General features: G+C 41.8%; 1 protein-coding gene across 3 annotated transcripts in view; it reads left to right on the top strand.

Moving 5' to 3' along the window:
- AHCTF1 (AT-hook containing transcription factor 1) overlaps positions 1 to 15,197 on the top strand; it is an 84,564-nt gene that overhangs the window by 27,071 nt on the left and 42,296 nt on the right. For all 3 annotated transcript variants that reach the window (XM_054975749.1, XM_054975741.1, XM_054975757.1), the window contains exons 11-19: positions 3,391 to 3,452; positions 8,845 to 8,973; positions 9,426 to 9,516; positions 9,612 to 9,701; positions 9,870 to 10,010; positions 10,637 to 10,741; positions 11,658 to 11,751; positions 14,771 to 14,894; positions 15,061 to 15,117. In XM_054975749.1, the coding sequence (XP_054831724.1) occupies positions 3,391 to 3,452; positions 8,845 to 8,973; positions 9,426 to 9,516; positions 9,612 to 9,701; positions 9,870 to 10,010; positions 10,637 to 10,741; positions 11,658 to 11,751; positions 14,771 to 14,894; positions 15,061 to 15,117 (893 nt within the window). The remainder of the gene's footprint in view (positions 1 to 3,390; positions 3,453 to 8,844; positions 8,974 to 9,425; positions 9,517 to 9,611; positions 9,702 to 9,869; positions 10,011 to 10,636; positions 10,742 to 11,657; positions 11,752 to 14,770; positions 14,895 to 15,060; positions 15,118 to 15,197) is intronic.

Below are 15,197 nucleotides of genomic sequence, written 5' to 3'. Positions count from 1 at the left end.
CGCTCCATTGACCCTGGTACCCATGGTTCAGTCTCCAGATTCAGCACCTTCCTTGAAGCCAAGATCTTTGTTGGTTCCACCGACAAGGTTGAAACCACCGCCTAAGAAGGCAAAGAAAAAACCAGCATTCTCACAAAGACTCTCCCAGTCATAGATTGGTTCTACAGAGTTGTGGATCCAACAGGAGTGTAGATTCTGAGTGCATTTCTCCACCTCGTACGTCATTCCCATCTACAAAGGTCCTAGAACCAGCATCATCCTCAGACAAGGATCTGATTGAGATTCCCCAGGATTCACTGCCAATGCATCAGGTATATAAGGAGCATACTAAGCCAGATAAAGAAAATAACTCTCAACTTCATGATTCTAGGCTTTTAGTTTCTATGATATGAGGCCTTCAACAACCATAGTGGTTCCCCTACCTTCAAGCCCTGTTCCGATGTTTTACCTGCAATGGTGCCAGTAGAACCAACAGCCTTTTATGCAGCCTTTGCCACCTCAGACTACAGATGCACAAAACCCCAAAATTACATCTCATCCATAATCGGAAGAAGCTTGTTCCCTGGAACTGGACCTTAGAGCCAGGTCCGGTTCAGACGGAGAACGAGACACTCCCAGATTGGACCTCAGATCCATCTCCGGATGAGATAGTGGGAGATTGCCTACCAGTTTCATCTTCTGAGGACCTGAGATTGTATACCAAACAGCAGATATGAATGGCTAAATCCCTAGAGTTGGATATTGTGATGTCGGATCCAATATTGAAAGTGCTATATACACAGGTCCTATAGTGTTTCTTGTCTTACAAGGTCTACTAGACATTGCTTTCAACATCTGGCTAAAGCCTTTATCTGCAGCCCCATTGACTCAAAAATTATAGAATGTATGTAAAGTCAGAGAAGGTGGATGTGATGTATTGTCGAAGGCTTTCACGGCCGGAGAACGATGGCTGTTGTGGGTTTTCCGGGCTTTATTGCCGTGGTCTTGGCATTGTAGTTCCTGACGTTTGTAGTTCCTCACTGAGAGATCTCTGTCTTTTGGTGCTACACCTCTGAAGATGCCAGCCACAGCTGCTGGCGAAACGTCAGGAACTACAATGCCAAGACCACGGCAATACAGCCCGGAAAACCCACAACAGCCAAGGTGGATGTGAATTTTTATTCACACATCCAACAGCCAATTCCTTAGTGGCAGAAATTTTGCCATCTAAGCAGAGGGTAGGCAACCACTCTGCTCCTCTTGATAAGAAGGGCATAAGTTAGATGCCTTGACCATGAAAATCTACATGTCAGACACCCTAGCTTTTAAGGTGTCCAACTATAATGTGATCATGAGCAGATACCAGATGTTCATTGTCCATCTTCTGTGTAGCCCACATGGGACTGTGCATGCGCAGGCTGCCAATTGGTAGGTTTTTCATGGTAAAGTACACTAAGGGGTGCTTGCCTCACCAGTGCGCATGCGTGGCTTTTCCTGCCGAAATGGCACTGGGAGGTGGTGCCCTACCTACAGTTCCTTCTTCACCGCCAACTGTGAAGGTTCTGTTAGTTCCTCTCGTGCCTAGAAGGGAGGAGGAAAGAGAAGGAATTGTGAGATCATCTTTTACTATTGCTGATAAAGCCCTGTTTAAGAGATGCGTGACTTGTGCCACCAAAATGACTAAAACAGATGGCCATTCTGTCTGTCTCAAATGCCTGGGGAAAGGGCATAATGTGCAGACTTGTGAGCACTGCCAGAATTTCACTCCCAAGGCCAGAGCGGAAAGGGCCAAGAGGCACAAGGCTCTGTTGTGGGAGAGGGCAATGAAGGCATTGGATATTCCTAAGATCGTGACTACACCTTCACCTAAGACTGGAGACCGCTTGACCTCAATCCCAGCTTCAACTCTGACTACGGCGCCATCTTGGAGCCAATGTCTGTCTACCCACTAGACGGCATCAGTTCTGTCATCGGATCTGTCTCAGAACTGACCTTGACTCCAGACACTCAAGACTCAGAGCCTCACTGAACTTTTTCTGGACCACAGACTGCTGTTGAAATTGCCAGCGAGATCTGCCCCAACACCGGTGACTGTCGTTAAGAAGTGCTTGGATCCAAGGCACTCGAAGGTGAGAGAGATGAAAAGACCAGCTCCTAAGGCTTCGGATCTGAAGAGCTCGGGTCCAAGGTATATGGATCTGAGAAACATGGATCCAATAGATACGGATCCGAAGAGCTTGGATCCGAGGATCACGGATTAATCTGCAGCATCATTAGAGTTTGCATAACCCCCTTGTAAGAAGGCTAAATATAAGACCAAACATTTGAAGCCTTATACTGAACCAGCAGCAATTGTTCCCAGGGACAGAGCTTAAACACCATCCTTTCATTCGAGATCCCCTTCATATCACTTCTCAGCTGAGGAGGGAGAGGTGCAGAAGGGCTTTGCCCCTGAACAGCAATGGCAGTCTGATCCTGAGGACCAACAGTCCCACTACTCCCATAGGCAAGCTTGGTCACTTGAAGCTCCATCAAAATATGATCTGGAACTTGGGGAGCCCTATTGCACGCACTCAATTGCGTCAGGTTTTGAGACATTCGAAGAGTACAGAGGGTCTAGATCTCATATAAGAGCCCTGAATTGGCGCTGTCTTACCAGTGCTCTTCCCTTAGTCCTCACTTCACCACCATGGAGAAGACAGGCATGGTAGTGCCCAGCGCACAGCGAGGAAGGAGGGAGGGATGTGTGCCTGCACAGAATACCACACGATGAACAACAGTTACAGGTAAGTCAACCCTATTTTCATCTTTGTGGCTTCTGTGCAGTCCCACATGGGAGAATACCAAGCTCGCCTACCACAGGAGAAGGGTGTGGGCTGATCAGCAAAATAATGACTGTAATACTGCTTTCATCACGGTGGTGAAGTGATAGATTTGTGCCATATTGAAAAAATGTCTAAAGCGCTGAAAATCTCCATTTATAATGGTTTGGATACATCGATGTGCAAGCAGAAACGTAAATGGACCTAGTGAAGCTTCCTTTCCTCAGCTAATACCATTATAATATTTACACCTCCTCTGATTGGGGGAAATTTCCTAGCTGTAGTGCTCATACTCTACAAATGGAAAAAGCCAGTATGGGAGAGGATGTCAGAGGTTTACTCCAAGTGCAGTAGATTCTCTAACTATGTAGAGACCCTTTATATCCCAGCACACTGTTGCATATAGGGATCTGCTTGAGGCAGAGTTACTTTGTATGGTTATAATCACATTTTGCACCACCTATATTTTCTAGAGAAATGTTTGGATATTGTTAGATGAAAAAGACGTAGATAAGGAACTTTAACTGTTCAGCATTGTTAGTGTATCTTTTTTCGGGCAACAAGAATACTAATGAAATTCTCTTTTTAGATGCCACTTGTTTGCTGAACTGTGGAGTTGTTCATATAACTTGCACGGGGTTTCAAAAGGATGTAAGTTTTTAAATTCTCCTTTGGTCTCTTTTTACAGGGTTCTAATTGGCACTTTCCCCCTACACCATTGTTACAGAGATCAAATATTTTATCTTGGCAATTTTATCTGTAAGGTGTCCGACAGGTCATCGACAAGCATTACAAGAAAGGAGGAAAAACTCATGCTGTATTTGGTTGTTGCGGATTTTCCAGGCTGTATAGCCGTGGTCTTGGCATTGTAGTTCCTGACGTTTCGCCAGCAGCTGTGACTGGCATCTTCAGAGGTGTAGCACCAAAAGACACAGATCTCTCAGTGTCACAGTGACTGTGATACTGAGAGATCTCTGTCTCTTGGTGCTGCACCTCTGAAGATGCCAGCCACAGCTGCTGGCGAAAAGTTAGGAACTACAATGCCAAGACCACGGCTATACAGCCCAGAAAATCCGCAACAACCATCGTTCTCCGGCCGTGAAAGCCTTCGACAATATCATGCTGTATTTGTTTTTGCACTACATTTGAAATTTTCTCAGTATATCCTAATGCCTGCACAATACAGTTTGCTGCAGTTGCTACTCCCTACCATAGGCCACCTCCAGATCAAGTCAGTTTAGATAGTCCAGGAGCTGAAAACATGTATTATCTGTAAGGCTGCTGCAGAGAAAATAAGAACGTGCTTGATAAATAGTTTTTTCGTTAATTTTGTGTTTGAATAATTGGAAATAATAACTCTGCTTATATACTACGCTTCTAGACAGATTAGTGCCCCACCCAGAGCGGTGAACAAGTTACTGTTTTATTATTCCCACAATACAGCTGGGCCTGAGAACAGTGGCTTACCCAAGGCCATCTATTGAGTTCAGGGCAGTAGTGGGATTCGAACCAATAGAGTGCTGATTCACAGCCAAACCACTTAACCATTGTGTTACAGTAGCTGAGGTGAAATACTGCCTGTTCATACTTATATATATTTAAAAACTGATACCCTTTCCCCAATTTGCCTAATTTTTCTTAAATCATCATTTAATCCTGGTTTGAAAAGAACAAAACAAACTTGCAATCTATTGCTTGCTGCACAAATGGAAGCTTTAAAAAATCAGATCCATGTAGAGGGGAGAGGGAGAAGAATCTTGGAAGTAGCTAACTTTCCTTATTAAGTTATTCATTCCTTCTAAAGGGGAAATCAGAGAGAAATTCAGTTTACTGTTAGGAAGTTTGGGGTTGGTTATTTTAATAATCTGGAATTTACTGTTGAAATACGGGTAAAACAGGGTTGCACATACTTGTAAATGTTGTTCATTGAGTAGTTTTCTGTGCAGTCCCACATTGGGACTGAACATGCACAAGCTAACGATGGAAAAGATTTCCAAAGCTTTCTAGAAGACTAGGAGTACCCCTCTTCCCCTTGGCACTTTTCTGCCGAAATTATCACATGATCAGTTCTCTCCATGCTGCTGCTGCCAGACCCCCTCCCCCCCCCAAACTAAGGTTCACTGCAGGGCAGGAGGGAGGGATGTGGGCTTGCACAGAAAACCACTCAATGAACAACAGTTACAGGCAAATGCAATCCTGTTTTCATTTTTGTGGCTTCTGTGCAGTCCCACATTGGGAGAGTAACACGTTCATTGACTGAAGGAGGTGAGTGTGAAGCTCTCAAAGCAAGATACTATTTAGGACTGTCATCCCAATAGATGCTTAGCGTCTCCTTGCCATTCACCCAGATTTGCTTATAAAGAACCAGGGAACTCTACAAGTGTCCCTGCCAAAGTATAGGGAGATACATAATAAGGAAAACCAATGCTCTAGTGATGAGGGCCATGCTAGGTAAAGAATATTGAACAGTCATGTGCTCAAGAGAGTGTGATAGGCTTCTACCAACCCACAAAGGGTTGTGTGAGGATACTGCCATGTTTCTCTTGTAGCCTGAATGACTAACACAACTGATAATGTTGTAAGACATGAAGGCTGAAAGCCAGCCCCAGTAGGGAATCCTGGCCAGGGCATTGGACACATTAATGTTGTGAAACTGTATGAATGGAGGTACATAAGTTAGAACTCACAATGTCCTCACTCCACAAGCACACTAAAAATGAAGCACCAAGAAGGTTTAAAAAGTTAATAAAGGGGTTACATGCCTACTTTAAATGTCTTTGGAACTCCAATAAGGAAGAAGGAAGTTTAGAGTGTTTGAGTCTCAAATACAATCAGTAGCACAAGAACTGGTGTCCAAGTCCTGCTGTACCCTCAGTAGAGATTCTTACCCACTTAGAGGTGCAAGATGTAGTCAAGGAGTGGCAGTTGCCACTCCGAAGAAAACTCAGACCTGCTATGTAGTGCAGGGAAAAGAGCTGACCAAAACTGCCAAAGTTGTCAGCATAGCAGATTTACATCAGAATAATGAGAACAGTGAAGCAGCCATGATGGGGCCAAAGAAAGGACAGACAGTATGCATCATAAATGAACCTTGAGCTGCTAGTAGCACAATGTGCTCAGCAAAAACAGCCTGGGAATAAAACATAAAAACAGATTACTTTACCAATAAATTAGGGAGGGCATTCCCCAATTATGGAAGTCCCTGGTATCAAAGGAACAAACAGAAGGTCAGGCCATGGACCATCACAGTGTGTGGCAAGACCAAATAGCCCATGCTTTCAGAGTATTTAGGAATTGGCACCAGTTAGTTGAGAAAAACATTATTACAGTATGTTGCAATGATGTTGACAATTTGCACTAAAACAAGCCAAAGAAAAGTAACATGTCTAATATTCTAGTTGAAAGTAAAAATAGCATGACAAAGTCATTTTGTGGAAGACCAGGAACTACCTGGAGACACAGCATTAGAAACAGGGCCCCCACATCTCTCAAAGGCACAGCATCACAAGAGTGCCCTGGGAAGAACAGCGTATTAAGAGCATGGGAGTGATACACCTAGGAAAGAAGAAAACAATTCTGAATATCCCTTGAAGTGTCAGACTTCAAGTCGGATATCCTAATTGTCATGCATTTTATAAACAGCCAAGGTATTGGAATGCTGTCTATAGCAGTCTGCACCCCCAACAGCAAAGGAATTCTCTGCAGGAAGAATAGAGGAATGTATGAATAGGACAGCCAAGCAAAACTATAGATTATAATACACAAAATTAGATGACCTGGACCCAAAATAGGCTTTTCCATTTGTCCTCTTTAACAAAGAAGGAGCACTTATTATAACAGCCTTTTTTCTGTCTCAAGAGGAATACTGAATTGAGTGGCTGAATTAATAGGACAGGCACCCTCCCCTGAGAGGAGGGGTGGGGAAGACCTTGGTTCTGAGTCCACAAAGCAACACAGACAGGAAACCCTTGAGTGGTGGACAAGGCATCAGACTACTAAATTTTTACTTCCCCTTTAGAGTAAATTATCAATAATGATAGACAAGTGAATTTAAAGGATTTGACAGCAAGCCTGTTCCTCCCCATAGAATATTGTTCATCTGGGCTAAAGAATTCAGAGTCTCTTTGAAATCACAGCAAGAGCCACTACTTTGGGGGGGAAAGTCTATTGTGGACTAGGGTAGTCTAAAACAGTGGCCCAGCTTAAAGGAACAGACTTGTCATGTACACTACATTTATAGGTTGTGAAACAGAGAGATAGCTGAACTCTCAAAAGCTCATAGCAAATAAATGTTACTCGTAGGGAACCACTGGGCTTTTATCTTATTCTACAAAGATGTAATCGCTTATTGGAGATGTTCAGTGGTCTCGGTTTATAACGCTTTGGCCAGTACCCTTTATGCTCTAGAATAGGGTTAAAACGTGTTTCATGCTCTCTTCAAAGAGAGTGGTAAAAAGGATCATAATGACCAGTTGATTAGCAGCTTAAAAGAAAAATTGCAGCAGGGGAATTCTGCTTCCCATATAGGCTAACAGCTTACAGCAGTCACAGTCTACACTGACTGAATTGGAGATAAAGTGCAATTTAATTTGCAGGCCATCAACAACAATGATGACCACTGGAATGAAGTATAAATTTGCTAAAGGATTGTAGTAGGGGCCCTGACTGCTAATTCAGTGAAAGTTAGTGTATCAAGGACTTCCTGTCCTGGGGCACCCTTTCTGAGTAGCAACATAAGATGTCCTTTAAAAAGATGGGCGTGGAGTTTATCTAAACCCCACATTTCACCCCCAGTGGGGACTTAAAGTGACTGTAACATTTTATGCCTTTCCATCCACACAACAACTCTGTAAAGCAGGCCAAGTTAAGAGAAAGTGATGGGCCCAAGGTCACAGGCAAACTTTTCAGGCACGATGGCATTTGAACCTGGATTTCCCAGATCTTAGCCCAGTGCTCTAACCCCTATTCAAACTGGCTCTTGTTAGAAATGGTGTCATATGGAGACAGGCTGAACACAATTGAAATAGGAACTCTCTCCCAGTAGTTGCAATTGCAATGCTGTTTTGTCCGTTTAATGTTTTATGTTAGTCCCAGGATACTAGAATTTGGAGCAGTCCCAGCCCAGGTTTTACAAATGTCTTTGTAAAGTGGTTGAAAAACTGCTAGAAAAGACTGCTGTTAGGCCTTGTGTTCTTTTCTTTGTTCTTGCAGGATAAAGTTACACGTGTTGACTAAAAGAGATCCTCTGCACATTCCTAAATGACTGTTGAATATTACAACAATGAGATTGAGAACCCTGGAGAGCTATAGCCTTTGAGCAGGAGCCATTCTGAGGAGGCTCTAGCAGGCCACATTTCCGGGCCTCTTTCTTGTGAACCAAGAGGCTGGGTGGGGGGCAGGCACCTTTAATCAGGCTGGTGTGAAACCACAGCCTTTGAGAAAGAGCCATTCTGAGGAGGCTCTGTCAGATCATACTTTCGAGGTAGATTGGTGCCAGAAAGTGCAGGCATCTCTATGATCCTCAGGCAGATGAGGCACACACAATTCACATTTTCCAGCATCATTTTAAAGGCACAGCCAGCTTGATCTTGAAGAGCCATACCCACAGTGGGAAAAACAAACTTTTCTTCTTTCCATGTAGTGTTATTCTTCACTAGAATGGCTATTGCCATCAGAAGGGCCACTACAAAGCTTGGAGGGGTAACTTAGTTTTATTCTACCTCTTCACTGCAGCCCCTGACTCTCACTTGGCTTTTTGACTGTGTAGGCCAAATAGAGCTGCTTGTGCAGTGGGAACTCAGGGAAAGATCTGTTTGCGCGTGCACATTGCATTCCTGCTTCATAGGAAGTAATTCATTAGGACTGCAAAGCTATGATTCATTACAAAAAAATTAAACCTAAAAAATTTTCTGACTTTTATCAAGGGGCATTGTAAAATGCTTTTTGGTTACTTCTGATTTTGTGTCTTTATTTACTTTTTATAGTGACAATTAGTACTTGCTTCTGTGTTAAATAATTGCTGCTGTTTGTGATTTGATTTCAGACTTTGCATTTCTTAAAACTATCTGGTGGCTCTTTAAATGAAACCATTCCTGATAGTTACAATAGATGTCTTATAGCTGGCTTGCTTTCTCCAAGATTTATTGATGTACAGCCTTCAAGTCTCACTCAGGTGAGTTTGTTACAAATACATAAAAAAAATATAGCCTTGTGTCTATTATCTGGATCAGCATCAATCTGACAACCAGACCAGTTATAGGAATATATAAGTCTTGGTAGCTCTGATGGGTGGTCTGTACCAAGAAGATGCTGTGTGAACCTGCTGATTCTTTATTCTCTTCATACTTTGGTATCCTTCTGGACTGTGTGGCTGCAGGGAAAGTTGAAGAAACTAGAAACCATTGGCTCTCCCCTGCATAGCAGAGGGATTCTAGAAGGTGGTGCAAAGGATGTCTCTCTTGCTCTGCCCCATGGCACTTCTGTCTTGGAGTTCTGTAGTGTTCTGTTCTATCCTTTCCACTGGTTCACATTTACATGCAACTACTGACCGAGGTATATTGGTATGATGGCAACACTGCTTGTGGTTAAATGCTGAGATTTAAAATGAGCTTTTGTTTGTTTTAGGAGGAACAGTTGGAAGCTGTATTATCAGCTGCTGTCCAAACTAGTTCTTTGGGTCTCCTCACAAGCTGCATCAAGCAGTGGACCATGGAAGGTAAATACACCCTTATTTTGTGTGTCCCCCACCCCCCATTGTTTTCATTCTAGAAATAAGATTCTCATAACTTCTGTTCGTGCTTTTCTTTTAAGAACAACCAGATTCTGCCCCCAACTTGCGCTTTGTTCTTGAATGGACATGGAATAAAGTGATTAACACAAAAGAAGAGTTTGTTCGACTGTGTAAGTAGTATATGATATATGTTGGAAGTATTAAAATTGGATTACTGTATATTGAATATTTTAAATCAATTGGCTTGGGTTATTGCTTCATTTATTCACATTGAGATGAACACCTTTAAATTACTGTGAATTAATAACAATGTCATAATTTTGTCTTTGTTTTATAAGGTGTCCCACTGTTTGACGGATCATCTAACTTTATTGATCCACAAACACTACAGTCCTTGCAGCACTGCGAGTTGCTTCTTAGCAACCTTTACACAGTTTTAAACTGTTTTGTAACAGAGGCACAAGAACTCACAGAAAAAGGTTTGTAAATGAGAGAAAACCTATTATGTAGATCTCATGTAACTTTCTAAGACATACAAGTCATGGGGTTTTCCCCCTTCTAGCAGTCATGTGGGACAGAATTTTCCATAATGAAACATTTCCTATAGTCATGGGTGGGTGGAAAATGTTATCTTTCTAAAATTAACATGGCATACTTTTAAATTTACTAAATGTATTAATGTCTATTTAAGACATCAGATATTTTATTTTATTCAATTCAGAATTTTTTGAAAAACTTGCACCACAAAATTCTAGCTTGTTCGTAGTAGTGGTCTTTTTCCTGTTTTATTTTAATGAAAGCTGATATCAGATTATAAGGAGGTTTGGTGAGGGTTTGATCTAGATGAAAGGCCATACCAGTAAACATCTGACTGGGACTGCTGTTCCTTCAAAACCAGTATGGAAGGAGATAAAGCTAAATGTGACTTTTCTGTCCTTCCCCTTGAATGAGCAGGAGGGTGCACATGCAAGGAAATTTTTATTCACATAATAAGTCTTGTTGGGATTACAATCTGTACTTGAAAGGCTGGCTGCAAATTGTTGCTTTACTTTCAAACTATAAAGGGTTTGTTCTAAAAAAAAAAAGTGTCTTAATCCCTTTGCAGGCATTACAGATTTAACAAATAAACAGGCTGTGACCAGCATTCTTTTGCAATATGTGCAAGTGGTCATCTGGTTCTGTCGATCTGGTCTTCTTCCTGAAGGCTTAGGTAAGCTTTAAAAACAGTGGTTCGTTTTCCTGGGTTATAATTTGGGTAGCATACCTAAAACAAACACTTCTAGGAGTAATGGCATTGAATTTTGGATTAATTAATTAATTAATGGTCTTTTTATAAATTGTTGAGATTATATGTGATGGACAATTTCTAAAGCAATGTCACACACAAAAAATGCTATTTATGTTAGGGCGGTCAATCAGTTAAAGAATTTTTAGTTGACCACATGCTGGAATGTGCACACTACAAAAATCTCAATAAAAGCCCTGACCTAGGTGGCTGATGCTAGCTAGATCTTGTCAGATCTCCAAAGCTAAGCAATGTCAGCCCAGGTTAGTACTTAAATGGGAGACTACCAAGGAAGTCCAGGGTCACAATGCAGAGACTCAGTGGCAAACCACCTCTGAACATCTCTTGCCTTTAAAATCCTATGGGGTCTCTGCAAGTCAGCTGTGACTTGATGGCACTTTTACATATACATGCACACATCCTATAAATGCCATTTAGTATTGAAGAAAATGAAAGGCTGCTTGCTCTTCAGTAAAAGGTACCTCTCCTTGGTGAAAAGGAAAGGTATATAATTTTCAGTCTAGAACCAAATGGCCTCAAAAATGAACCATCTTACAATCCTGTTGCTTAAAATGTTGACCTTACCAATTAATGTACTAATTTTAAAAGTTAGTGCACTGTGAGCAAGAATTATGACTTTGTATTTTCAAGTGTGAATTGCTTAGAGAACTGAATGGCTATGGAAGGCACTATTTTTAAAAGTTTGCACTTTGAGACCAAGTAGTTTAACTCATTTGAGGCCAAAAAAATCCTTACGCTCACAAGACAATCTTGTGTTATATTTTCTGAGATTTGATTTCATGTCTTTTTTTTAAAATGAGTTTACATTTCTGATGTGCAGATGAAGATATGCAGTTGTCAAAACCTTTCTACAGTTACCAGAACATACAGCGCTTCTGTGTCACCAGCCGTCAGAAATTAGAACGCTCCTCAAGGTAAGGCTCCTGTGAAGATTTTGAAAATCCTTCATGATGTAATTTGAGGAGGGGCAATACTGAGCAACCCCATTCTATTGAACACATTGGATCTGTTGTGTAGTCACTGACTTAAGATGATGAGCAGTAACTAGTTCTGTGTACAGAATATGCAAGTCAAGACCAGCCTTTAAAATCCTATAAGGCTTGTGTGACTGGTTCAGGAATGTAAGTTTCCACAGGCCCAAGTTAGTCTGGTCTTGGAGAAAGAATGCAGACCTCTTGATTAGTTGCATCTGGAGTCTGTTTGCTCCCAAGGGAAACATCCTTGGGTAGCAGTGAGGATCAGCCTCCATCTATTCTCCCTAGTTAATTATCTAAATGTACCCTGATTGGCTAACGGTTCTTGAAAAGATGGCTGCCCACAGCACAGGGGATCCTCTGTATTCAGAATCATTCTACCAGCATGAGAGAGAGGCTTTTTGCTCCATGCGAGATACCGAGAGGACTAGAATTGCCTAGCATGGTTTTGGACTTCCTTTTCTAAGTCTGTGAATATGAGCAACGTATCTGGAAGCTACATCAGAGATGCAGGTTAGCAAGCCTTTTAATGTCTAGTTAGACAACTTTAGCCTGCAAAAATAAGCATTATTATTTTTTCTGCCTATTGTGCTACAATAGAGTGGTTCCTGCCCTGCAATCACTCTTCCTAATCTGAATTGCTTAATAAGGCAAAATATATTTTACTTCTGGTGTCAAGAGTTACTGACTGAATGTGTGCCTATGCTCTCAGAAATGAACCCAGAGGCTGAGGAGTCTCAAACTAAAGGCCAAACTCTGATAAGTCTGCTAGGGGTTTCAAGCAGCTGTTTGTTCAGCGCTTGGGAACAGTAGCAGGGGCTCTCTAGGTCTAGACAATGTGTATTATCAGAATACATATTATTAGCCACCCCACAAAACCCAGTGTGATTTAGTGGTTAGAGTTTCATAGTAAGATCTGGGAGATCCAAGTTCAAATCTCCACGCTGCCCTGAAATTCACTGCATGACTTTGGGCCAGTCGCACACCCTCAGCCTAACCTACCTCACTGGTTTGTTGAGAAGATAAAATGGAGAAGGGGAGAATAATGTAAGCTGCTTTTGGTCCCCGTTTTTTGGAGAAAAATGAAGTAAATAATGACAGCTGAAAATACAGGGGGAAGATGAAAGGTAGGTGGAAAGGAGAGAAAGAAGCAAGAAAAGGGGAGGTGATGTGGGGAGGCAGAGTGAAAGAGGAAATAGTATGGGGAAGGCGATATGGGAAAGTGAGGTGCCCAGAAAAATAGAGGTTGGCTGAGGAAGCAGGAAATGGGGAGGCTATGGGGGCTTTCAGGAAACAGAGGAAATACTGGTGAGGGGAAATTAGATGAACTTGCAGGTACCCCACTTGTTTGTGCATGTGTATAAAATGTATGTATTTTAAAATATTTTAATAATTGATTACCTTGGTGACCCTAAGTTGGGTGGAAAGGTCACTTTAAGCGGTTTTAAATAAATTGCATTATATTCTGTAGTTCAGGGGTCCCCACCCTTTTTGAGCCTGTGGGCACATTTGGAGCTCTGTGGTAGGTATGGCAATAAAATGGCTGCCGCAAGAGGTAGAGCCAGCCACAAAATGGCTGCTTCAGCTTACTTTCTGTCACGCAGTGAAGGTCCTTGTGTTGTGGAAGCAGCTTCTGCCAAAGCCGTGTTTTTAAAACTCTGCACAGCCAATCAGAAGCCATGCTTGGCAAAAGCCCCACCTGGCTACACCCACTTGCTAGAAACACTTGGCACCAGGAAAGGTGGCGGGAGCAATGGTGGCCATGTTGGGGACCCCTGTTACAGTTAATCCACCCATCTAAAAAACCTTTCTCTCCCAATCACTCCAGGTCTTATGACTTCCAAGTGATAAACTTTTTTTCTTTTGCCTTCTGATTTCTCAGCATTCAAGTTACTTTACCACCACATTCATGATTAGTTTTGCAAGTGTGATGTCTCAGTTGGATCTTGTGAACCATGAATAGAACAAGTTCAAGGAACAGATCTCTGCTCTCTGCATGCACATTGGAAAAGTTGTTCCTGAGATTCAGCTGTCCCTTGACAGTACAGTACAGGCAAATCAGAAATTGTCCCCCTTCCTCCGAATATTTAACATGCTCTTGCTTTGTTTGTGGAAGAGCTAACCCAGGGTATGATTAAGCATATGATACATAACTATACTGAAGATTAACTGGTGTGCCTTGTTGGGCTATTGTTTAATTTTGTCAATTTCACCTCAAGCCCTGCCTGTTGTGTCCCACTGTGTTCCTGAAGGCACCCCCCCCCCCCACAAGCCTCAGGAATAGCTTTTCAGGAGGCACAAGGAAAAGGAGAAAGGGAAGTGTTCTCTGTTCTGTGAACTGCTACCATTTGATCTAACCCTTTAGCTTTAGTTGATGGCCTTTTAAAAAAAGTTATGTCCAAACTACTTTGAAGTTTGTATGTATTTGTGTGTGTGGCTGGAGTGTGTGTCAAGATTTCATAACTTGTCCTGTGTGCACCAACGTATTTCAACAATTGCTAGTATCTTCTTAGGGAAATCAAATCTCTGTGAAATCTTTATGTAAAGATACACTATATGTAAGTGGATATAATTTTCTTGATCTCTTCCCTTTATTTTGTGTCATCATGTCTATTAAATTATAAGCCATTTGGCAGGGAGCAGACTTCTACAGCACTGAATGTGTATATACTTGATTTATTTATATTTACATATATCACATTTAACTTAACATCCGCCCTGAGCCCATCTGTGGGGAGGGCGGGGTATAAATCAAATCAAATAAATAAACAATAAATCAGCCTTTTTTAAATTCAAGAAAACAGAGTTGGTAGGAATTTTGCAAAGAGGCTTTTGCAGACCCCACTAGACTAAGCAGATGAAAAACTTAGTTTATCTAATTGGATAGTCCATTATTATTAAATGTTTGGTGTATGCTTGTGACATATGGAAGTATAGAATATTCATTTTTCTGTTGTAGAGGCAAATGGAATCCTGACTGCTTGATGATTGATGGAATGATTTGCCAGTTGGGTGACACCATCACGAAACTGTGGCAAAGAGATGATGGGGGGACAGGGAAGTATCCTCCTCCTACGTTACATGTAAGTAGTTTTTTCGAAAGCTTCATTAGATTTAAGACAGGAAGGCTGCAATGCTGCAGACACTTTCCTGGGAGTAAGCCTAAGTGAATCAAATGTGACTTACTTCCAAGTAGACCTGTTTAGGCTTGCCCCCCAAAATATTTGATTTGCATCTTCTATGTTACAGGCACTCCTTGATCTCTATATGTTGGAAAATACAGAAGAACTCTACAAGCATGCAATTGTATCCTTTGAAACTTTTAAACATGCAGTCTCAGATTCTACAGAGTACCTACTTCAGCCTGTTTCTTTAGCAAAAAAATC

The sequence above is a fragment of the Eublepharis macularius genome, chromosome 1 (assembly GCF_028583425.1).
Source record: "Eublepharis macularius isolate TG4126 chromosome 1, MPM_Emac_v1.0, whole genome shotgun sequence".
Lineage (NCBI taxonomy): Eukaryota > Metazoa > Chordata > Lepidosauria > Squamata > Eublepharidae > Eublepharis > Eublepharis macularius.
This window is presented reverse-complemented; position numbering and strand designations above follow the sequence as displayed.